The 21,285-nt window shown below is 45.1% G+C and overlaps 1 protein-coding gene across 6 annotated transcripts in view; it reads left to right on the top strand.

The window, feature by feature from the left end:
• The window catches only part of GLI2 (GLI family zinc finger 2), a 198,867-nt gene that overhangs the window by 165,225 nt on the left and 12,357 nt on the right, over window positions 1–21,285 (top strand). For 5 of the 6 annotated variants that reach the window (XM_062607126.1, XM_062607127.1, XM_062607129.1 and 2 more), the window contains 5 exons: window positions 6,853–7,054; window positions 9,385–9,598; window positions 11,189–11,302; window positions 14,647–14,778; window positions 18,403–18,552. In XM_062607126.1, the coding sequence (XP_062463110.1) occupies window positions 6,853–7,054; window positions 9,385–9,598; window positions 11,189–11,302; window positions 14,647–14,778; window positions 18,403–18,552 (812 nt within the window). The remainder of the gene's footprint in view (window positions 1–6,852; window positions 7,055–9,384; window positions 9,599–11,188; window positions 11,303–14,646; window positions 14,779–18,402; window positions 18,553–21,285) is intronic. The other variant, XM_062607128.1, reaches the window with a different exon arrangement.

Below are 21,285 nucleotides of genomic sequence, written 5' to 3'. Positions count from 1 at the left end.
TTTGTTCAGCCCAGCATAGCGAAAAAGCCAGTGGCTGGCACAGTTGCCTGAGACATGGGCAAATCATCAAGCAGGACTTTATTTCCCCAAATCAAACAGTCATTCAGCATCAATGGCCTCTTTCAGTCAATGTTATTGGAGCCTTTCTACTTCAAGTAAATGATTTAATAGCCATCAGCGTAAGGAGCAGGGCTGGCAGTGCAGCCCAGCGGTTACCACAGTCTGAGAGGTGAGCTCAGGACTCTCCTCCAGCAGGTTTATGTGAAATGATTGATACATCAGGATAGATGGAGAGAGCCCAGCCTCACTGTAACGTAGGAAAGAAGTGCCTCACTTGAGGCTTGAGGGACCAGTAGCTGCGGGCTTGCAGGCTGGATATGCTGGATCACAGATGACAAGCCATCTGTTGGCTACTCTGGCCAGACGGCGCACCCTGTAGTCACTTGCTTAAAAATTCTGAAAGATTTTTGTTTTTTTTTTTTGCTGTTGTTGTTTTGTTTTCTTTGTCCCAGCACAGAATGGAAACATGCTGGAATCTCAGAAAGGGCTCGGAGAATGGGAAACAATTTCTCACCCATTTCTAGCCAGCAGTGCTGTTTTCTTCCCCAGAAAAATATGTGCAAAAGAGAGAAAAAGTCCCAGAGCATCCCATAAGTGCTCTGACTGGAATTCTGCTGCATTCTGGTTTCTAAAGAATTCAATTTACATATGCAAGTTGGGTCATCTAAACAGTTACCTTGTGGATTGGGAGTAGAAGAATGCAGCCTTGTCTTTCAGCAAGGATTTGAGGGAAGCATTAGTATTCCTTGAACTACAAAGTTGATAGGCCCAGGGAGGGAAGAAAGAAGGGTCCCAGGACAGCATCTGGTGCCAGTACAAATGTCCAGCATCTGCTGCAGTCTAAGTAAGACATGTGTTGCTGCTGCAGAAGTGGAGAGGGGAATAAGGAACTGGTTATGTGAAGAGTGTTTGTAGTTTATTGCTGCTGCTTATTGATTAAGGGATCACCCTGTGGTTTTATGCTGCCCTTGGATTTAATCTGATCACTGGAGGAAGGGGATATTTCTGTATGCTTTGAGTGGAGTTTTCCTGGTGAGTGGTCAGGACGAGAGGCCATTTTGATAGCAGTATATTTATTCCAGGGTCTTGCTAGGGGATCCAGGGATCTTTCTGGTGAGAAGGAGGGGGCGAACCATCTGCAGCCCACGTGCCTTACAGGCTTGGCCTTTGGAAGCAATTTCCCTTAATGTCCTTCTGCAGTCAAGATGATGGCAACATGCTTGTCCCTGAAGAGATGCCTGAGATTTCCTTGCCCTGAAGGAGCCTTGAAAGAACTCCCACTGACTGCCTGCCATTTCCTTTCAGGAGGGCTTTGCTGCCACTGTTTCTAGTGTGATACAAGGTCTGAAATTTTCCTCCAGGAAAACCACCTCTTGTAATGTCCCTCTGATGTCCTGTGGCCATGGTGAGTGGTCAGAGTAGGAGCCTCTACTCCTGCCTCCCTCATGAGCCAAATCTGATCCCATTCTTTGGCACAACAGCACTAGAATGGCCGCTGGAGTCAGACCACAAGCTGCCACGTGTGTAAAAGCTGACCGTTTGGCTCATTGCTGGCCTGTTGTGGATAAATCTAAATTTGGGAAGAAAATCCCAGTTCCCAAGCAACCCACTGGATGTGACAATTCATAGACACTGTTGGAAACTGCAAGGAAACTTTTACTTCTTTACCAAGAAGTCGAGTTTCCTCCCAGCTGTAGGCTATCTAGGGGACCAGGCAGGGACATGTGGTAGATGTGGCCAGTGTCACTTGAAAATTCAGCCTGGAATTCTTTCTTGTTTAGAAACAGGGTATTTACTCCCCCAGGATAGGAATGTCTTTCAGTTGTGAGCTGTGGCTTTTACATTTACCCTGCAAAGATAATGCTGCTATAAGGTCAAGTTTCTTCTACTGAAAAGTTATTCTAGGCAGTTTTAAATAGTCTCTTAAAATATGTGGGTAATATTTATTCTCCAGCATGTAGAGCTGTGCCTGTGACGGTTGGTGTATCTGGGTTCAAACCCATTAAAAACACTGTAAACTGTATCCAGAGCTGACTTTTTGTAAGGAGAGGAAGCAGGGGGCAAAGGCTTATGGTAAATTTTTTGTTTACATTCATGGACTGCCATCCACAACACTATGACCATGCCCAGCGCTTTGGGTTAACCTTTATTGCACCTTTCTGTCCACCAGTTCACATCTTCACTTTAATCTCCTCCTAACACAGAGAGAGATTGGACAGTCTTTTGCCTTAGGCTTTCCTGAGTGTTAATTCAGCCCAAAGAGTATTTCTGTTGCTGCTTGAGATTTGAAATAGTTTTGATTTCTAAGAAGGTATCTTTAGCCTTTCCAAAAACAAAAAGAAAATTATGTTTCTTGCTTTTGGTGCTAATTTGTTTCATATACTCCAAATAAATAAACCCCAAGATGTTAGTATGCCCAAAAACTGAGTGTATAAATGTAGCATCTTTTCCAAGTAGGAAAGAATTAGTTTGAAAATAAAGTCGAGATATCTCAAACTCAAGATATCTCAAACAAGGGTGTTGCTAGGTCAGCTTTTAAATTCATAGTTATTCCATGTGCCAAAGCCCAAGGAATCAATGGAAAGCATCTGCTGGCTTTAATACGTGTTCATGGACGATGAGAGGTAGATGCAGAGCAAATTGGTGCAGGAACAGCCACCACCTATCCTGGGCATGCGGTATATGTACTTGGCTGGAAATATTATCACACACCAGGGGAGGCAATGATACAGAGCCTCTCTTGGAGTTAGTTGTCTGGTTTCATTGTGCAGGCTTTGGCCCATCACTTTTTTCTGGACCTGGGTGAGAAAAACTTTTCCCATCTCTCAGTAGTATTCAAGGGGAAGAAATTGAAGGTAAAACAGTCTCCATCTGGGGTAGAGAGGCATAGAGAAATTAATTTAAAAAACTAAAATGCTGCTAGATTAGTGAAATTAATTTAAAAATAATTTCCTAATTTTAAAATAATTTCCCAATTGTATGTGACTTTAAAAAATGTGATTTTAGGTATCTGAAAAAAAAATAATCTTTTAGAATAACAACACAACAATACCAGGTCTTTTTCTTTCAAGAGTGTAGAAGGGGGTACTGTGACAGTTTGGAAACTTCCCCCAGCATATTTCACAAACATCAAAAAAGTCTTGAAACTAACCCTGTTCATTTTGATAAATCAGCAGTTTTGAAGGGGAGATGAGAGAGGGAATTTTAGAGATAAATCCTCCTGAGGGTCTCTGTCTCTGCATCTGAACAGTGGATCCTGCCTTCATTTACTTCACTGGGCACAGTTGCTGCTGAAGGAGTCGTACGTGGTTTTCCTTTGAAACGTCACTGGACCTCAGGCAACAGATAATTTTGCTTACGCATTCAAGTGGCTGTCAGCCCATATTGAACACCTTGCCTATGTATACAGCTATAGTAATGCTTATCTTGGCTGCTGTCTGGTATCATTTAATGTTTGTGCTCAGTGCCCTCAGATTAGGAGACGAGGTCAGGTCAATTTTATTATTAAGAATTATCCCTGTGCTACTAATCTGCTTTTGAATAGTAATTTTGAGAAGGTTCCCTCTTCCTAAATGCATCAGTGAGCACTTCTCGTGCTGAAACTCATTCTCCATTTCTCAGAAACTTCCTTTCCTAGGCACTTTTTGTAGGCTGTCACTGAGAAGAGAGGAATTGTTCACCTGTGGCACCATTTTAGGTTACAGTTTTCCCTGGAAGCCTGCAAGACCTAAGAAGTTTTTGTGAAAAGGAAGAGCCCGACCTGTTGGATCTGCTATCAAATATTTCATATAGCCCACGGTATTTGCAAGATCTAAATTAGAGCAGACACTAACAATACATATTACTGGTTTTGGGCTGGAGAATTCTCAGGCCAGCTTGCAAATCTGACAGCTTCCAGTAGAGTTTTATATGGGAAAAAAATGATGTACCTGTGTGCAGGAGCGAGGGGTGCCCACTTTGGTTATGCTGCTAAAACCCATATGTCTGTTGGACATCAGGACTTCTTCCCTCCGCAAATTAATGGGAACCAATGGCTGAACCAGCACTGTGGACATAAATCACAGGAAGGAACAGCAAGAAATGAGTACAAGGCTTTTCTTTCTATTTAGTAATTTATCAAGGGAAGTGGCACATTAATAAACAGATCTCCCTTGAGGTGTGGGAGTAACAGAGATAAATATGACTGTCAAATCTGGCCTGCTTCCTTCTGTTAGAGGAGGAGGAGACTGTGGGAATGCAAATGCAGATAACAATATCTGTATCTTTAAAGACACATATTATTTGTAGGACAGAAACACTGACAACTCAGCTGAGATGGAGCCCCATTGCACTTGGTGCAATACATACATAATAAAACACAAACCCTATCTAAAGGAACTCATCTAAATAGATGACACTGGGAAACAGGAACACAGAAAGAAGCAGCAACTTACTCAAGGAGGTATGGCTGAGTAGGACTAGGAACAGCACCCAGGCTTTTATGAGTTGTGGCCCATGTATTAAATCAAGATGTGGCTGGGGTGGGGGAGGAAGAAAAAAAGTTTAATTAGTTCAGATAAATTATATTAATACTGTAATATATAGTATTAATGTAATAATTTATATATAGTATAATATATAGTATAGTATAATACATAGTATATTGCAGACAGAGCAAGGTTTTGACCATTATGATCTAGACACAAGCAACCCTTATGTTGCTTGGTCCAGGGCTCTGTCAGAGCCCAGATTTCATGAACCAGACGTGAAGTTTGGGAATGCTCCACTCCAGACTTTAGGCAGGACCAGCCTTTGCTGAGGGTAGTTTATTTGCTCATTTTCGTTTTGCATCCATAGTGCCTCTACAAACTGTTTGCTCCTTTTCCAGCTCCCAGGACAAGTGTCACTCATTATGGCAGGATGGGCTGGAGTCTGCCAGCCACAAGAAATAGGAAAATTTGAAACTAGTCCCTCCAAGCCATGGAACAGCTTTAACACTCAGGAGGTGATTTTTTTATAGACCAGTGTGTGTGCTCTGTCTGTTTTCTACCTGATCCTTGAATCATGTTTTCTAGCATCTGCACACCCGATGAGGCTGCAAAATGTAGCTTTACAAAATACCGTAAAAAGAACACATTCAGTGTATATGTAGCATTCTGATTTTCAAGAGAAATTCCCAATATAACAGTAGTGCAGTAAAAACATTGCAGCTAGCAACTCTTGAAGTTTATTTGGTGTAGGACAAAAGTCATAAGAGTGCATGGTTCAAGTACCAACTTAGCCTTGGACTTCCAGTGGGACCTCGGGCAAGTCGCTCATCTTGTGCAACAAGGGACATTATAGGTAATAAAGGGACAGTAGTACTAAGCCCCATCGATTACGCAGCATGCAGGCATGGTAATGACAGAGCCACTTAGGTACACAGGTGAGCCATGTGGAGACTGGGAAACTGCAACACAGCCACTGGTCTCAAGGAAATGTTGACACAAACTTCTGAAAGCCACCACAAATCAAGGAGCTATGTGGTCACACTGGCAGGGTATATTTTACCTCGTACGTCCCATTCACCCTCTCACATACCAGCACTGTCATCAGGATGGAACGTTTATGCTCGTGCAAAGTACAAGGCTATATTTGGTGATACACAACCAAAATCAGTCCCTCCAACCAACTAGAGGAAAATGTTTGTTTTCATATTACCTGTCTGGGCAAGGTACTGTTTTATGCACCATGTTTAATAATATAAGCTCACAGCAAGCTTTCTGGAGGGACTGCTGTTGGAAAAGCCAGGTAGTAACACAGTGTTGTGCTCATCAAGGAAAGGAGCTGGAGCAGCTGAGCCCTCCTGCACCCCAGAGTGGCTGATGGGGATTACCAGCCAGCCCCACGGCTGAGTGGTGTATTTAACCCTTAAAAATATTTAAAAAAAATAGACAAGCTAAATGCTGCTTTCATTGCTTTGGAGGGATGAGCCATTCCAAACAGGGCTAGGGCTCAGGCATGCTTTGGATCTGGTACCCTGGTATCAGGGAATGTTGTGATATGACCCATCCGCACCTCCTGTCCATGCCACCCCAGAGATTTGCAGGTGGGTCAGGCCTGGTCAGAGTTTCCTCTGAATGAAGTAATTTGTTCCAGTTAGCAGTGCTGAAATGCTGGGGGAGGCCACATTTGTACAGTAGTAACTTGCCACAGGACACGGTTGGAAATGACTTCATGCCCGAATGATTGACAATTGCTAATAGGGTCCAGGCACTGGCACGTCCCCTTGGAGGGGGAGAGCTTGAACTTTGTGCCTGGGCTGCCAAATTGGTTTTCTTAAAACTCTTCATTTACTTTCGGGGCTGTTGGAGCCTCGCCTCCTTCATTAGTTGGATGGTCAGCATTGTGCTTGTGTTCATTTGGTTTCCGCTCCGTCCACACACAAGCATGTACACCAAGGGTCACCGCAGCTCTGACTTCAGGCTCTTCTGGCCCGCTGCTTCTGCCACCAAGTCAACAGGTATGGCTGCTCTCATGGAAACCTTGTGGTGCCTTTTCCCTTTTAATTTTAAGTTAATTTAGTGACAGTGAAAGGGGGTGATGGACAGGCTTCTGTTTATCCCTCAAGGAGGGAGAAGCAAGCAGGCATTCACAGTGCTGCCTGACCTCTTGTCATTCAGTGCCCATCAAAGTGCAGCTGGTCCCTGCACTGCTGCTGGCTCCAGAACATCCCACAGCAGTCACGAGTGCAGCAGGTCTCAGCGCCTCCCACCCCCCTGCAGGAAAGGAGCAGCCTGCTGCTTTTTTTTGACAAAGTCTCCCTTTCCACAGTCTCCCGGTTTTCCAGCCCGCGGGTGACTCCGAGATTAAGCCGAAAACGAGCACTGTCTATCTCCCCACTGTCTGATGCCAGCATTGATCTCCAGACGATGATCAGGACCTCCCCAAACTCTCTCGTGGCGTATATCAACAATTCCAGAAGCAGTTCAGCGGCAAGTGGCTCCTACGGCCATTTATCTGCCGGGACAATCAGGTAAAGCTCTGGGACCAGCTCCATTCAGATGCTTAACCATCCTCCTGAGGTGGGGTGGTCCTCCAGCAAGGGAGACCTCTTCCTCACAACCTTCGCTTTTGTGCATTGGAGCTCTGTACTGTATTAAATCAAAGTCACTATCTGGTTTTGCATATGGAAGGGTACTTTGTGGTGTATGGGGGGGGGGGGTGTTTGCTCAATTGGGATTATTGGTCAATGTATTTTATTTCCAGTAATTGCAGTATGGTCATGCCTCGCTGCAAGCAGAAACAGAGAGTAAATTCATCTAACGAAATTCTCATTGTGAACAGTTGGACTGGTTAAGAAACCCTCTGATTTAAGAGATTGTCCCAAAGTATTCTCCAAATTATTGGTCCACATTCTTAAAAAAATGTTGCCTGGGTGGATTGAAGAGCCTAATTCTAAAAACATGTTTAAAACAAATCTAAGCCCTTGAGTGAAGTTTTGTTCAAATCTTAATTAAAAAGCACTTACACTAGGCAGCTCATTGTTGCCAATTCCTGCCATGATTGCTTCACCCAAGTTTCACAATGTTATTATTCTTTTTATTACTTCGCTGTTAAAAATGTTAGATCTAATTAGCACTGATGTTGCAAAGCAAGGCTTTATAAAGATCATGCACTCCTAAAATTTGTGGGAAAAAAAGAGAGATATTGCCATTAGTAACTGTAACATTAATTTCCTAAGTTACTTATCCAGCAGCATCATTTAGAAATTGACTGTGAAATCAAGCATAATTCTAACTTAAATTGCAACTCCTTGCCTGGTAATTGTATTTTTCTAGTCTTTTCACTTGTTGTCATTAACCGAGCATACCTATAGCATCTCATAATCAGATTTTAAGCTTTTCAGGGTAGCATCAGGTATTTTCAACAAATCAGTAGAACGAGTTTGATCTGTGGCCATTTGGTGGCTTCTGAGGGAATAATCAAGTAATACTAAAGAATTTTAAACTCTTCTCAGTTTTCTAAAGGTATATCTTGAATGTCAGAAATTGTAAAATGGGCTACATGTATAACAGGAGAACTGTCAGCAATTTGGGGTGAAAAGACTTTTTTGTTATTATTTTAACAGCATCTTAGTGGCAGGGATGAAATACTTTCTCACCCCTCAGACCCAGATCCTAGTGGCACTTCAGAAAGTCATTTTTAGACTTTGCTGTAACATAAGAAATCTGTGCAGCAGCCTGTTATCACACCTCATTTGCTGCAGTGCATTTTTAACCCCAAGAGCTCTTTTACACTGTAGTGATTTTTGCCCTTTATTCTTTTGATCAAGTTGTCATTAACTGGTTTGGAACAGAAATACTAATTGTATGGTCACAAGCAATAAGTATTTTCCCTAAAAGCAAAATCGGAAATGAAGCATATTGCTAATTATGGTCCCATTTTCTGAGCACTCACACCGAGGGCAGTGTTAGTGATGTGAGAGAAAATACTGTTGAGGGTAAAGGTGCAAGGGTGGCCACCTCTTAAAGGTGGTAAATATACGATTTTTGGCCTGTGTGTGGTTTGTGCGTCATGTGCCAGGGAATAGAGCATCTCCTGTGCTTCTCCATCTCTTGCCAAGGGGCCTCACTCTTGGAAGTGAACCCCTTTTTTCCAAAAGCAGAGTCTCATTTTTAATGCTGTTGACTGCTGCATCCTGGCTCAGACCTGTTGCTCCCAGTTAGCTCCCAAGCAGCCAGGAGCTGGTGGTGTGTCTGGTCACCACTGACCTAGATTAGAGATGAACCAGTGGCCTACATATGAAGGGTGACATACTTCAGCGGTCCTCTGATCCAGCACTCTGCTCACCTGAATGCAGAGTAAGTTGTGTGGGTTTGGACTATGTTAAATGGATAGTTATTCATCCCTGCTGTGATCTGTGCCAGGTGAGCCAGGTGATGCTGTTTTTTTTTATATCCAGGGTAACATAACCCTAAAGTTGTGAGTCTGCAGAATAGGTCTGCCTGGGAAAACCTGGGAGCCTCGAGGGTTGCAAAGCCAGGTATGACCAAGTCCCACCTCTTCTGCCCTCATTGCCAAGGGCTTTGGCTGTTTTTAAATATAGGAAACAAAGAAATTACAATCAGTCTGATACATGGGTCAAAATGATTCAGAAGTTTGCTGAGGCACACATGACATAAATCCTGTCTTTACAGTAAAGTACGCTGTCAGGCTTGTTGTGGCATTGAAGGCACCTAGCTGGGGCATTGCAGCTTGTCTCCTGGGGCCTCCAGGAAGCCAAACTTGAATCAGTTGCTAACTAATGTGATAAATGTTGTTTAAAATAATTCCTCATCGTTTTTCCTCCTCCCATTGCTGCAGCCCAGCATTCAGCTTCCCCCACCCCATTAACCCCGTGACGTACCAGCAGATCCTGACCCAGCAGAGAGGCCTGGGCTCAGCCTTCGGGCACACTCCTCCCCTGATCCAGCCGTCCCCAACCTTCGCCCCACGGCAGCACATGGCAGTCATCTCCGTCAACCCACCACCCACACAGATCAGCAGCAACAGCAACTGCATCTCTGACTCCAGCCAGGTAAGGACAGCTGTCCTGGCTCTCTCTTTGAATGGCACACAGAGAAATGTTCTCCGTGGGATGAGCACTGCCCTTCATGGTGGCTGTGGGAGTTCTACCCACTCTCTTTTTACTCATGCTTTCCCTTTGCATTGCTATTTCTTCTTCCTGGCAAAGCATTTTTGGACTAGTCACAGCCAAGTTTTGCACCATTCCTTGCACATACATGTACCTACCCATACAGGAAACAAAAACCTTGATTTATTAAAGCATTTAACATGGTATGCATGGTCATCTCAGGCAGTAAATCTTCTTAAATATGTATGTTATGTGCTATTGAAATCAAGGGATATTGGCACACGCTGGAGTGTTTTGCCAGATAAGCACCTGAGCCCTGTGAACCAAGCTTCATCAGTTCCTTCATCAATCCTTCCTTCCTTCCTTTTTTCTACTGATGTGAACCACATTCCACACCTTAATCCCTTCCTCTTTAATAAAGTGCATCTTACCTAGGACGTCTAGCCTTTTCACCTATCTTTCTGTCTTCTTCAGTAGCTTCTCTCTTGGGGTATCCCTGCTGTTGGGTTTTACTGTTAAGGTTTGCAAAACCAGGGGCCAGCTTTTGAAAACAAGGAATGCCACGGTGCGTACAAAATCCCACACCTCAAAGGTGTCCTGGCAATTACATGTGAGTTCACACTCACATGCATGTATGCACAAGCGCTTTACATGCATGGGACTAGTGAAAATGTCTAGCACATTTTTAATCATGTTTCCTTCCCATTTTCATTCCTTGGAAGTTTGAATTGCAATTGCTTTTCTCCCCAAAGACTTATTTCACCTCATTTCACACCCGTTTCAAACTGCTGGTTTAGTTGTATCATACTGAACTTCTCAGATTGGTTTATTGTTTTAGGGTTTCTCATGGCTGCTGTGCTGCAAACTCTGTTTGTTATTAAAGGTTATTGGATTGATTGGCTTTGTTTCCTTCTTACAAACTGGCTACCAAAATAATGTGGCTGGCAGGAGTTATGCCTCTGTTTAATAACTTGCAGGACCAATCTTGAGTAATTAGCAAGAGTGTATTTAAAATGTTAATGTTCCAATTTTATGCACATACAATGAGATGTTTTTTCTTCTGAAGCTGTTCTAATTTTTTAAGAGCTTAGCAAAATATACACATTGCCTTTCATGCACCCAGCATGCTGGAGCCCTCGCACGGAACCAGAGCTCCTCTCTTCCCCCAGGAATTCATTTTCTCAGCAAATCATTTCATAGCGTTGAGAAATAAAATCATGGCTTTGGTGGAGGCTGCATAAGGTTTTGATGGCTTTGACAGGGACTGGATCATTCTGAAATGGAGCAGCAGCAGTGAGACCAAGCTGATACTGCCCTTGACTCTTCTCTCTTTTCCATCTCTGCCTTGCAGAAACCCACATGGCTAATTTTCATGTGATACCTGGGCCAGTAGGCCAATACTCTGTTGTTCCCAGCCACTCCTGAGGTTTAACACTGACTGATTTTTAAGTTAATATTTAATGAGGAGGTGGGCTGCAGTCTGTCTCTCATCCAAAACCCTGCTGTCATATCTTGCCTGGTTTTCTTTCCTAGAGCAAGCAGAGCAGCGAGTCAGCCGTGAGCAGCACAGTCAATCCAGTAATTAACAAGCGCAGCAAAGTCAAGACTGAAGTCGAGGGCTTGCCTCCAGCGTCCCCGGCCACACAGGTAATCTTCCCGGTGCAAGATATGTTGTGGGGCTGAAGCTATGAGCTGCTGGGTCTTGTTGTCTTTGGGAATGATACTCTTGACGCTTTTTGCTGCACGTGGGAGCAAGGCATCGAAGTCTGCCAGGCAGGTGGGGTGTCTCTTGGAGCATAGAGCCCAGCAAGGTACAGGGCAGAGCTACAGTGACTGAATGAAGCATTCAGTGGGTGCTTGGGATTCAGCTTGCTGTTGCTGTGCTCAGATAGAAAAAAAAGGAGAGAGAAAATATTTCGAGCGTGTTAGTTTAAAAATGATGTCTGAGGTTACTGTGCTGCAAAGCAAGCAGCATTAGTGTCTCTGAGCAAACAGATTATGAGGGAATCTTGCATGTAGATAGAAAGCTTGCAAAAAATGGGAAGACCTCTTGATTCAACCAGGAATTGCTCCTAGAAACATCCTTTACACTGGTGACACAACATTTGACACCAAGAAGGGCCCAAAGGCCTTTGCTTTCTTTACGGAGCTCTGTGATTGCAAACTGTTTAATGGCTGACAGTATCCATCTGACTGTCCTTTATCACAACTGTAAACTATCAGGAGTGCTCTGGGCACTTCATTTTCATGAAATATTAGGCTGTGTTATTGTCAAGTGAATGGAAGAGTTGATGACAAATTTCTCCTTCTCCTCTGGTTCAGGAGCAGGTCTCAGCATGATGCATGGGGACAGCAACGTGTGTAGTCATCAGGGGCCTGGTAAAATTGATGAAGATAGCGTATCAGGGAAAGATAAACATGCTGTAGTCAGCATGATTAAGGCAAAGAGGCACCTCTCTGGAGCTTTGAGATTAGGAGTGCACCTACATGCTGCTGCAAAAACACATACCCTGAAAAAGCAATCTGGCCACCACCCAGTCTAATAGGGCTGTGTGTTTATTTCTTGCAGCAAGTTAAAAAAGATTTGAAAGCCATCACCTGGTTTCTCAAAGCATCTATAGCAGAGGAGCCATGGGACAGACAGCTTCCTCAAGAGCTGTCATCCTCTGTGCTCTGCTGTAACGTGAAGAGGTGTGCACCCAGCCTCAGGGAGTAACATCAGCCTGGCCCACCCCTGCAGCCTTGCTCCAGAGTTTCATCCACTGGGTCAAATGTGAAATAAGTGCTGAAAGAAGGGGGGGAGTAGTTTAAAGTGGTGCAAAGAGGTTTGATTAGAATAGCAAGGAGAAATTAAGAGAAGGATGTAGTCTAATAGCTCCTAACGAGGTGTATGAATACCTCACGGGAAACATAGACTTCATGTCTTGCAGCATTTCAGTATAGACTGGGAAATTACTGGAAAGCACCTTGTGAGAGACAGCCTGTTCTTGGCAAGAACAGGTTAAAAGACTGAACACAGTGGGTGTCTCCTCTTCAGTTGGTCTAAGCAACAGCAACTTGTTAAATTTGGGGATTCCTGTTCTGCAGGAGACTGTGCTGAAATGTTGAGTTATAGTCAGTTAATTATTGGCTGATACATTTTTTGCAGAGTATAAAGCTCCTCCATTCCCAAAAAAGCATGCGTATATTTTGTTTTGGAAACACTGTACTGGAAACGCCCCATGTGAGTTACGCTTTGGGTGTTTAAAATCCTTGGCCAGACAGTATCTCCCATGATGGCTTGTGCTATAAAAAAAGCAATCCAGACAAGGTTTGTGGAACACAGTGGAGCACCAGCCATGAGAGACCTGAGTTAGTGTACTCTTGTGATAACCACTATAGCTCCAGTACAGATTCAGATTAATGTTGAGCTTGACAGAAATGAAACTACACAATCCTCTTCAATAAATTAAAATTGTTTCCATATCATTTTTCCAAACGAAAATGTAAAAATTTTGGCAAAACAAGATTTTTTAGCAGAAAAAAATCACTTTTCCAGGGACCACACTTTGACCGGAGAGAAACAGTCCAACAAAAATAATGTTCAAATAATGTTCACAGCTCAACCAAATAGGAATAGCAGGGGGAAAAAATCCAACCTGCTGTTTGAACTTTCTCAGACCAGTGCTCTGGGCTGTGATACAGTTTGAATCTCCAGAAATCTTTCTGTAAATTGCTACAGTTTCCTGTCCCAAGAGCCACATTACAATGTTTTTTTTAAAAATTAGGAGCTAATTAAAGCAAATCTCTTTGTCTCCATATTTTGACTTGTGAATTGAAAAGTCACAGCTGGCATGTATGTCAAGAGCTATTTAATGAAAACTGTTGAACTCTTGTACAGTATCTCTCACTTCCCAAATCATACAGTGCCATTAAGTCGTGGCAGCCCCTCTGTAGGCAACCAGACAGGTCTGTTTGGGCAGGTCAGAAGCAGTCTGAAGCAGATCTGCTGTGTCTGCACACTTACGGGCCCAACAGATCATGAGGAACAGTGTCTGATATGGTCAGTAACATCCCGGAGGTGGGATGCTCTGTGCTAGGCAGTAGTAGTAATTGGGAGGAAAAGGAGCGAAGGGGTCAAAACCTCCTGGGTTTTGTATTGCTAAATTACTAAGCCAATATTGGCTGCTGATTGTGTGGCAGTAGTGGAAGTGTCTGACGCATGCAGAACCAACAGTTGTCCTTACCTCTGACTTGTACTAATTATATGGTATGTTATACTACGGTATAGCTGCCTATGCTTTAATCCTCAGAGCAGCCGTAAGAAAAGTCTTCAGTGCTTCATTTAGCACTGAGGAGCTGGCTAGACAGAGAAGTTAAGGAGAGAGCTCACAGGATGCCCAGCATTAAAATAACTAATTTCTGCGTCCAGAGCCCCCAGAGCTCTGCTCTTCACTGGGTCTTGCTCAGGCTTCCTAAATTTCCCTGTCTCAGAGAAATGCTTTGAAGGCTCACCACTTTGTCCCTGTGGATCACTCTGCAGGCATAAATCTTTGGTTAAGAATTAGGTGTAATTTTCTCATCTATTCAGAGATGCAGAAAACAGAAACCCCTCTCCTCAACCCACGTCAAGTGAGTGTGGTAACCATAAGGCTCTTACTGCTCTGTGGTTTCTTCATGCTTATATTTCCCCGCTGCCCCCAGATCAGAAGTTTTGCTCCAGCAAAGAACACAGCCAAAGGTCAAAAGCCTTTCCTGGGACTGCCTACCTACCTGGCTGGAGCTAGGCACTGCTGGGACTGTGGCTTCAGGGTGTTTCATGTCTTGTCCTTAACTCTGATCTGTTTCTACCAAAACTCTGTAACTCATTATTTCACAGTAATTCAGGACGTTATGTTGTCACAACGAGCACAGTTTTGTGATCAGTTGATACCTGCCCTGTAATCTATGAGTGATGGAGGAATTCAGATGAAAGAAGTTCACCTTATACAATACACCATTGTGTGTTGCAGGAGCATCTGACAGACCTGAAAGAAGACCTAGATAAGGATGAATGTAAACAGGAGCCTGAGGTTATTTATGAGACGAACTGTCACTGGGAAGGGTGCACAAAGGAATATGACACTCAAGAGCAGCTCGTCCATGTGAGTAATGGTTGGGAGGAAACCCCAGTGATAAATCTGGGTTTCTGTACACTTGTCCTCATTTTTTATCACTAGCTGCTGTACAGCCAGAGCTCACTCTGGGAGCTACTAAAGGTGCAAATCAGAGACACGGTGTGTAAACTGCCAAAGCGGGTCACTGCTCCCAAGTTTAGCTGCAAGAAGCCTTTCATAGATTATTTGATGTGCTCTCTTCTCGGCTGCTGAGGCTGCAGATTCGGTTTCCCTCATGCACAACCCAGTGACAGAAGGCTGTGTGCAGAGGATCTGATCAGAAAATGAGGAAGGGGCCTGAGCCCTTCCCTCTTCACTGATCGTAGTCGCTGAGCCTCCTCATGCACCTGCACTAGCTGTGGGTCAGGGATCGCCCATACTGTCCTCAGACCTTGTCTAAGCCATGAAAGTCTTCTATGCTGCTGTGACATGAACTGTGGAGCATATCACTCAGGGGCTGTTAACCTGCTCGGCTAATTCCTCCTACAAAAATAGAGCACTTCCAGAGTTTGGAGACATGCTCCAGAGTCTGTATCAGGGCACAAAATATAGAAAGTGGATTGATTTTTTAAAGATTTGGGAAATACGGCTTCTGTAATCACAGAGATGTCCCCAAACCGGTGTCAAAACTGCTCTCTGAAGGATCCCCAGACCAAGTCATTAATCAGATTTTCAGTTCTAATTAATTCCAAGAACCTTTTGTGTGCTCTGCTTTACCTGGGAATCCACCATTTGGTTTCCTTTGGTTTCTGGGATCAACAAATCACTCCAACTCTTGAGTGAGTGCCTGTGAAATCAGACATGATCTGTATCTGAGACCCATCGTGCCACCAGACCAGTACCCTCCCAGTCCTCATTTTGGGTCTGTGGTGTGAGCCCCTTTTATTTGAAGCTAGCCCAGAGCTTCTGGGAATTCACCAGCCCCAGCGATGCTGCTGCTTGCAGAAATATGTTGGAATAAGCAAATTTTGTGACAGGACCTGCTACCTTCTCCTTTCCCTTTAGCCTTTTGCTTCTTGCCTCAGCCAGGCTCCAAGCCTGCTAGGGGCCACCCATGTGTGACTGATGTGTAGCCTTCCTCCTGAGGGCTCATGTCTGCTCTTTTTCATGCATCTTCATACATCTTCATTTTAGTCATGTTCAGACACCACCAAGTAGGCATTAGTCTCCACTTCCCCAAGCTCTGCATATGAACATTATCTTAGCCTAGAGGGACCACATTCTAAATGATAATTTGGGGATGTGCTCTTCATGCATTTAAGGCTAGCACCTGCCCACCTCTGCCAGCGGTTCAGTGCAAAAGGTCCTTGAGTACAGACAGATTTGGAAATGGTTTTCAGAACCAAGTGAGTGATAAGGTGCTTAATGGGTTGCATACTGCATGCCACAGGGCATTGCTTTTCTGGGGTTAAACCACAGCAGCCCTGTCAGATGGGCTGTGCTCCTATTTGTCCAGCAGTATTTGTGTGTTTTCCTCTCAGACATAAGAAAAACTCTTTAACTCTGGCTAGAGCAAAGTGCAGGGCAGATCCAGGCACCTCAGCACAATTTATTTCCAGAGAAAACCCAAAGAAAAATATCTGAAAGAATGCCTAAGATTTTCCTACATTTGGAGGGTTATAAAAACAGAGACTTCTGTACTATGGTTACTAGCACCATGGGGTTGTGGATTTGGGATGCCCAAAATATACATGAAAATGAAATACAGATGTCGTGGGCCAACTTCAGAGAAGGTGGCATCCCACCATGCTTGGAAAAACTAGTTTGTCTGAAGAGCGAAATACATGGATGTGTAGGGTCCATTCTCCATGCACAGTGGGCCACATGCTTGTAAGTAAAGCGAGTATCAATGGGGAACAGCGGGAGTGAGGACAGATTTTTTCAAGCAGCACAGCTTCTCCCAGCCTCAAAGGTCACACTTAATTTGAGAGAAACCTAAGCAAAGCCTCCAGCCAGGTGGGGATTTGATGGGGTCTGTGGAGCCATAGCTGAAGAGTGGTAAGTTTTGCAACTGCTCCTCCACTGTGTGATGGGAAGTAGATGTTGCCCAGTGAGTTAATCGGCCTGAAGGGAGGCTGCAGTCTCCCTCCCATAAATGTGTCTTCTTCTGCCCCAAACAGGACCAGTGAGCCCCTGTACTCCCCAGCTTCTAGCGTTGTCATGTGTAGTCTTGGTTGTAAGTCAGGCTGACTTCCACACAAACAGAGCTAGGAGGCCTCTTCCCAGTCTGGCCTGGATGTGGTTTAGTGTGCCCATGATCTCCTGGGAAGTTCACCAGATTTCCACCATCTGAGGCTAAAATCTCGCACCAGTGTTGTGTTATAAAACCAGAACTATAGGCAGCTGAGCTCCAAAACCAGCCTCCCCTGACCCTCCTGGCATGCAGCTTTGGCTCTCAGTGTTTAACTGTGGTGCTTGATGGACCAGCTGACCACCTTCGCTTGCCCCTGGGTAGACCTGGTGCCCCAAGCAGCAGTTCCCTGTCCCCAGGATTGGGCCACAGCACACAAAATACTGGGGCTGGATTTAGCTGGGACCGTGAAGGTCAGTGATTCTGCTTTAATGTGGTTTTGTGTCCTCATGCTGCCTCACCACCCCAAGAAAGGCTCATCCCAAGCCACAGCATGTGTGCCTGGCCAGGGAGTTGAAGGAGGGGGCTGGAAAAAAATCTCAGCACAAAATAGAAAAATAACAAACCCCAAGCCCAAAGTGGTTTATTTTAGGATTTCCTGTCAGAGAATGTCTGCTGAAAACACAGGAGAAAGGACAGGCATTATTTTTGGCAGCAAGACCCCATTCAGAGAGACAGGGCTGCTGCGGGAGCAATGCTGCTGATGGTCTCATCTCCAGCTCTGTTTGTTTTCAGCAGAGCTTCATCTGCCCTAGGCTGGGAAAAAGCGACTCTCATCTTCCTCCCAGGATGGAGGAAGGCACCGTTCTGGGACTGGCTTTTCAACACCCCAGCGCAGGATTTCAGGGACCCAAGTAACTAGCAGTAATTGAGGCTGCCAAGCTTTCCTTGGCTCATAGCTCGCAGATGCTGTCATTTCCTGCTAGCCGCCAGCTCTGGACAGCAGGTGGATGTTTTGGGGCTGGAGTCTGGGCTGGCGCACAAGCAGGCTTAGAATCATAGAGTCATTGAGGTTGGAAAAGACTTTAAGATCATTGATTCTAACTAAAGCTTGTCTCCTCCTCTCCCCCATGATGCAGCAGCACCCCAGGAAAGGGTCCCAGCTGCATAAATATGGCACAGGAAGATTCAGCAGAGATAAAAATGACTTGGTCATCCTCTCCAGCAGTGGCATCAGGAAGCTCCAGAGACACCAACAGGGCTTCTCATTCCCTGATATTATGGGTGCCCATTACTTTTGCAATCTTCCTGTTTATAGCTGCTTTGGACCCAGTGCCAGGTGTGCTGGGTGCTGTGCACCTTCTCCTGCAGGACACACCAGACCACAGAGCTGACTCCTGTGTCCCTGGTGTTATCTGTGCACCTGGGACCCAGGTGCAGTGCTGGACCACGAGTACAGTGGAGGCTTTCATTGTACTGTGAGTGTTTTGCTGGCATCAGCTCTTTTAGGAGTGATCTACTTCTCCCTTCTCTCTTACCAGCACATCAACAACGATCACATCCATGGCGAGAAGAAGGAGTTTGTCTGCCGCTGGCAGGACTGCACACGGGAGCAGAAGCCCTTCAAGGCTCAGTACATGTTGGTGGTACACATGCGAAGGCACACAGGAGAGAAGCCACACAAGTGCACGGTGAGCTGGCAGGGATATGGTGCATCTCAGCTTGGCAAGTGGACCTTGGACTTCGGTGGTCACAAAAACGTGTGTGCAGACACAGGCGCATGGCTGCAGGCAGGGCTCTCCCAAGATACCTGCTGGCGCTCTGTAGAGCCAGTGCAGTGGTATGTGTCTGGGTTATAGCTACTTGCAGGTTACACCCTGGGGACAGGGCAAGTGGTCAAGGAGGGTGGTGAAGGTGTTAGCTGGGAAAAATGGGTTCACCTGAGAGATCCAGAGTGACTCAAGACAAGTCACTTAAGGTGGAAAAGCAGCCAATTGAATTGTTTACATCCAAGAAGGAAATCCAGTACCAGCACACTGTGGGGAACCACCTAACCCTACTCATGTCTAACTTAGCATCACCCAGTGCTGCTGCTGGGACTGCAAGTTTCCCTCAGTCACATGCATGAGTGTGCACACAGGCCTGTATCCAGCCTGGGATGCTGGGCCAACATCTCCTGTCTCTGCTTTCTTAATCCAGAGATGAGGTCAACTGCTGAGTAATTAAACCCCAAGAGGATCTCAGTCCCCAGACTTTCTGCATGCAAGAAGTACTGTACCTGGTGTTAAACACTGCCTGAGAAGGAGCATGGAGTGCTATTTTGTCTCTCAGCCCTGTGGGTACTGTTCACCTGGCACATGAGAGAGCAGGGCACACCTCCACCTCGACCTCAAGATATTAAAGCCCTTATCTGCCCTCACACATGGAGTCTGCCACTGCACTCCTTTCTGACATGGGGCAGCCAAGGATGCCTGATGGGGGCACAAAAGACAAGCAAGATGGGGAGTTTAGTGGCTGTGATCAACTGGTAGGAGAGGTGTTCACCATCTCTTTTCACATATGCTTCAGCCCTTTTTCCTCCTGAAGGTCCATCCCTGTCTTTTGATCCCTGCCTTCATCCTCTGCTCCCTGTCTTCTTCTCCTGCCAGTTTTTCATACCTCCTCCGCTGTCAGTGTTACACTGTTCCTCTCCCCAGAGTCTCAGGGATGAGTCTCTCTGCTCAGCAGATGTTTGAGCCCTCCTTCCATATCTTCCTCCTCTTCTTCGCCATTAGTCACTTCCAGCCCTGCTCCCTCCCTGGCTCTGCTCCAGCTCCTTCTTACAAATATTAGGATGTTTATGATTTGCTTGCTGCATGATTCCTTTATCAATCTTCCAGCCCTGTGTTCATCTAATTCAGAATATAAGCTCCCTGGGGCAGAGGGCTATGTCCTTTGTTGCCGGTGTTCCTTAAAAGTATCAAGGGATATTGATCATCAATGTGCTACAAAGTAAGGAGAGAAAGTCTAGCCCTGCCATTGCTGGTAGAAAGAAGACAAAAAGCAACAAGGACTGAATCTTCTTCAGTGCTGTAATGGAGCAGGAAAAAGCTCAATCTGCTGCACAGTCCTGCTTGTTTCAAGCCTTAGTTGTGACAAACTGGAGCAATAGCAAGGCTGTGTTTGAATCTCAGGTCATCCTCTGCCTCCTGGAGAGCTGCAGTCCTTCAAATGCAGTATGTTGCAGCAGCTCTCTGAACTGGTGCACCACTGGTTTCCAATTGCCTGGTATACATGGCAGCTCTGCAGACAGTGCCCTTCTGTGGCAGAGCATTCTTTGTCTAAATATGTCAGTGATTTTTTTCAAAGTGCCATTTGTTTCAGACAAGAAGTTTGTGGTGTACATAAAGCTACACATGAGCCAAATTGCAGCCTGGGATTTTGTCAAGGATTATTTCAACAGATGACAGCCAGAACTCCCACTGACATAATCAAATCCACACGTAAGAGTGGGAACGATTGCTTTGAACATGCGCAGCGTGCTTTGCTGAGAGGATCTTACTTGAAAATGTGGCCTCTGTACTTTTGTTCTTAATAACTGTTCATTTTTGTGTCAGTATCTAGCAAAACCAGAATGGACACATAAGTTGCCTCATGCTGAGTTCCCTTTGTTTTCCAGCAAGTGGAATTATGTATTTCAGTAACTGCAAGCAATTTGAGTTGTAAAGGACTCTTTGTACAGGGCAAAAGAAGAACAGGATATACTGTACTACCTCAAAGCTGTGGCGTATTCTGTGGTCCAAATGGGCTAATGAAAGTTGTCTGAGGAAAGGATACTGGATCCAACCCACCCTGACAAAGCTGTGGAAGAAATCGGCTCTTTCAGGATGCCCCTACTGTCATTGAACAGAACTGGGTATCTCAAGAAAGTGGGGCAAATGTGCTTTAAGTCCACCATCCCTATTGTAGGCCTTAAAATGAAGCTTAAGTAACCCCACTTCTTTTCCAGCACAACAAAGTTATACGGGATTAACCTGTGCCCACATGCTTAATGGGTTTCATGGGCTGCATGTGTGCCTGGCCCCTTAGCAGTGCAGATGAGTCCTATGCCTGTGGAGCACAAAGAGACAGGTACCATTGCTATTGCATGCAGCTGCCTTTGGCCTCTGCCCAAAAGGTCCATATTTCTGGACACATAGAACCACATAGCTGCCCACAGGGTAATCAGACACTTTGCGTGATCTGTCCTGCTCTGATACCGTTTCTTCACTGGCCAAGACCCAACAGAGCCATGTGAAGTCCTGTCACACCTGGACTGAACTTGCAAATGCATTTGAGTGAACTGGCTAAAATACAATACCTCGAGGCTTGCATACATTACAACGGAAGAGACTGTTGAAGTTTAGAGTATGTTTTAAGGTGCTTGCATAGGAAGTGCAACATGG

This window comes from Pezoporus occidentalis, unplaced genomic scaffold (genome assembly GCF_034315485.1).
Source record: "Pezoporus occidentalis ecotype Australia unplaced genomic scaffold, CSIRO_AGI_Poc_V1 ctg12, whole genome shotgun sequence".
Taxonomy (NCBI): domain Eukaryota; kingdom Metazoa; phylum Chordata; class Aves; order Psittaciformes; family Psittacidae; genus Pezoporus; species Pezoporus occidentalis.
The sequence above is the reverse complement of the archived record's forward strand: the minus strand, read 5'-3'. Positions and strand labels throughout refer to the sequence as shown.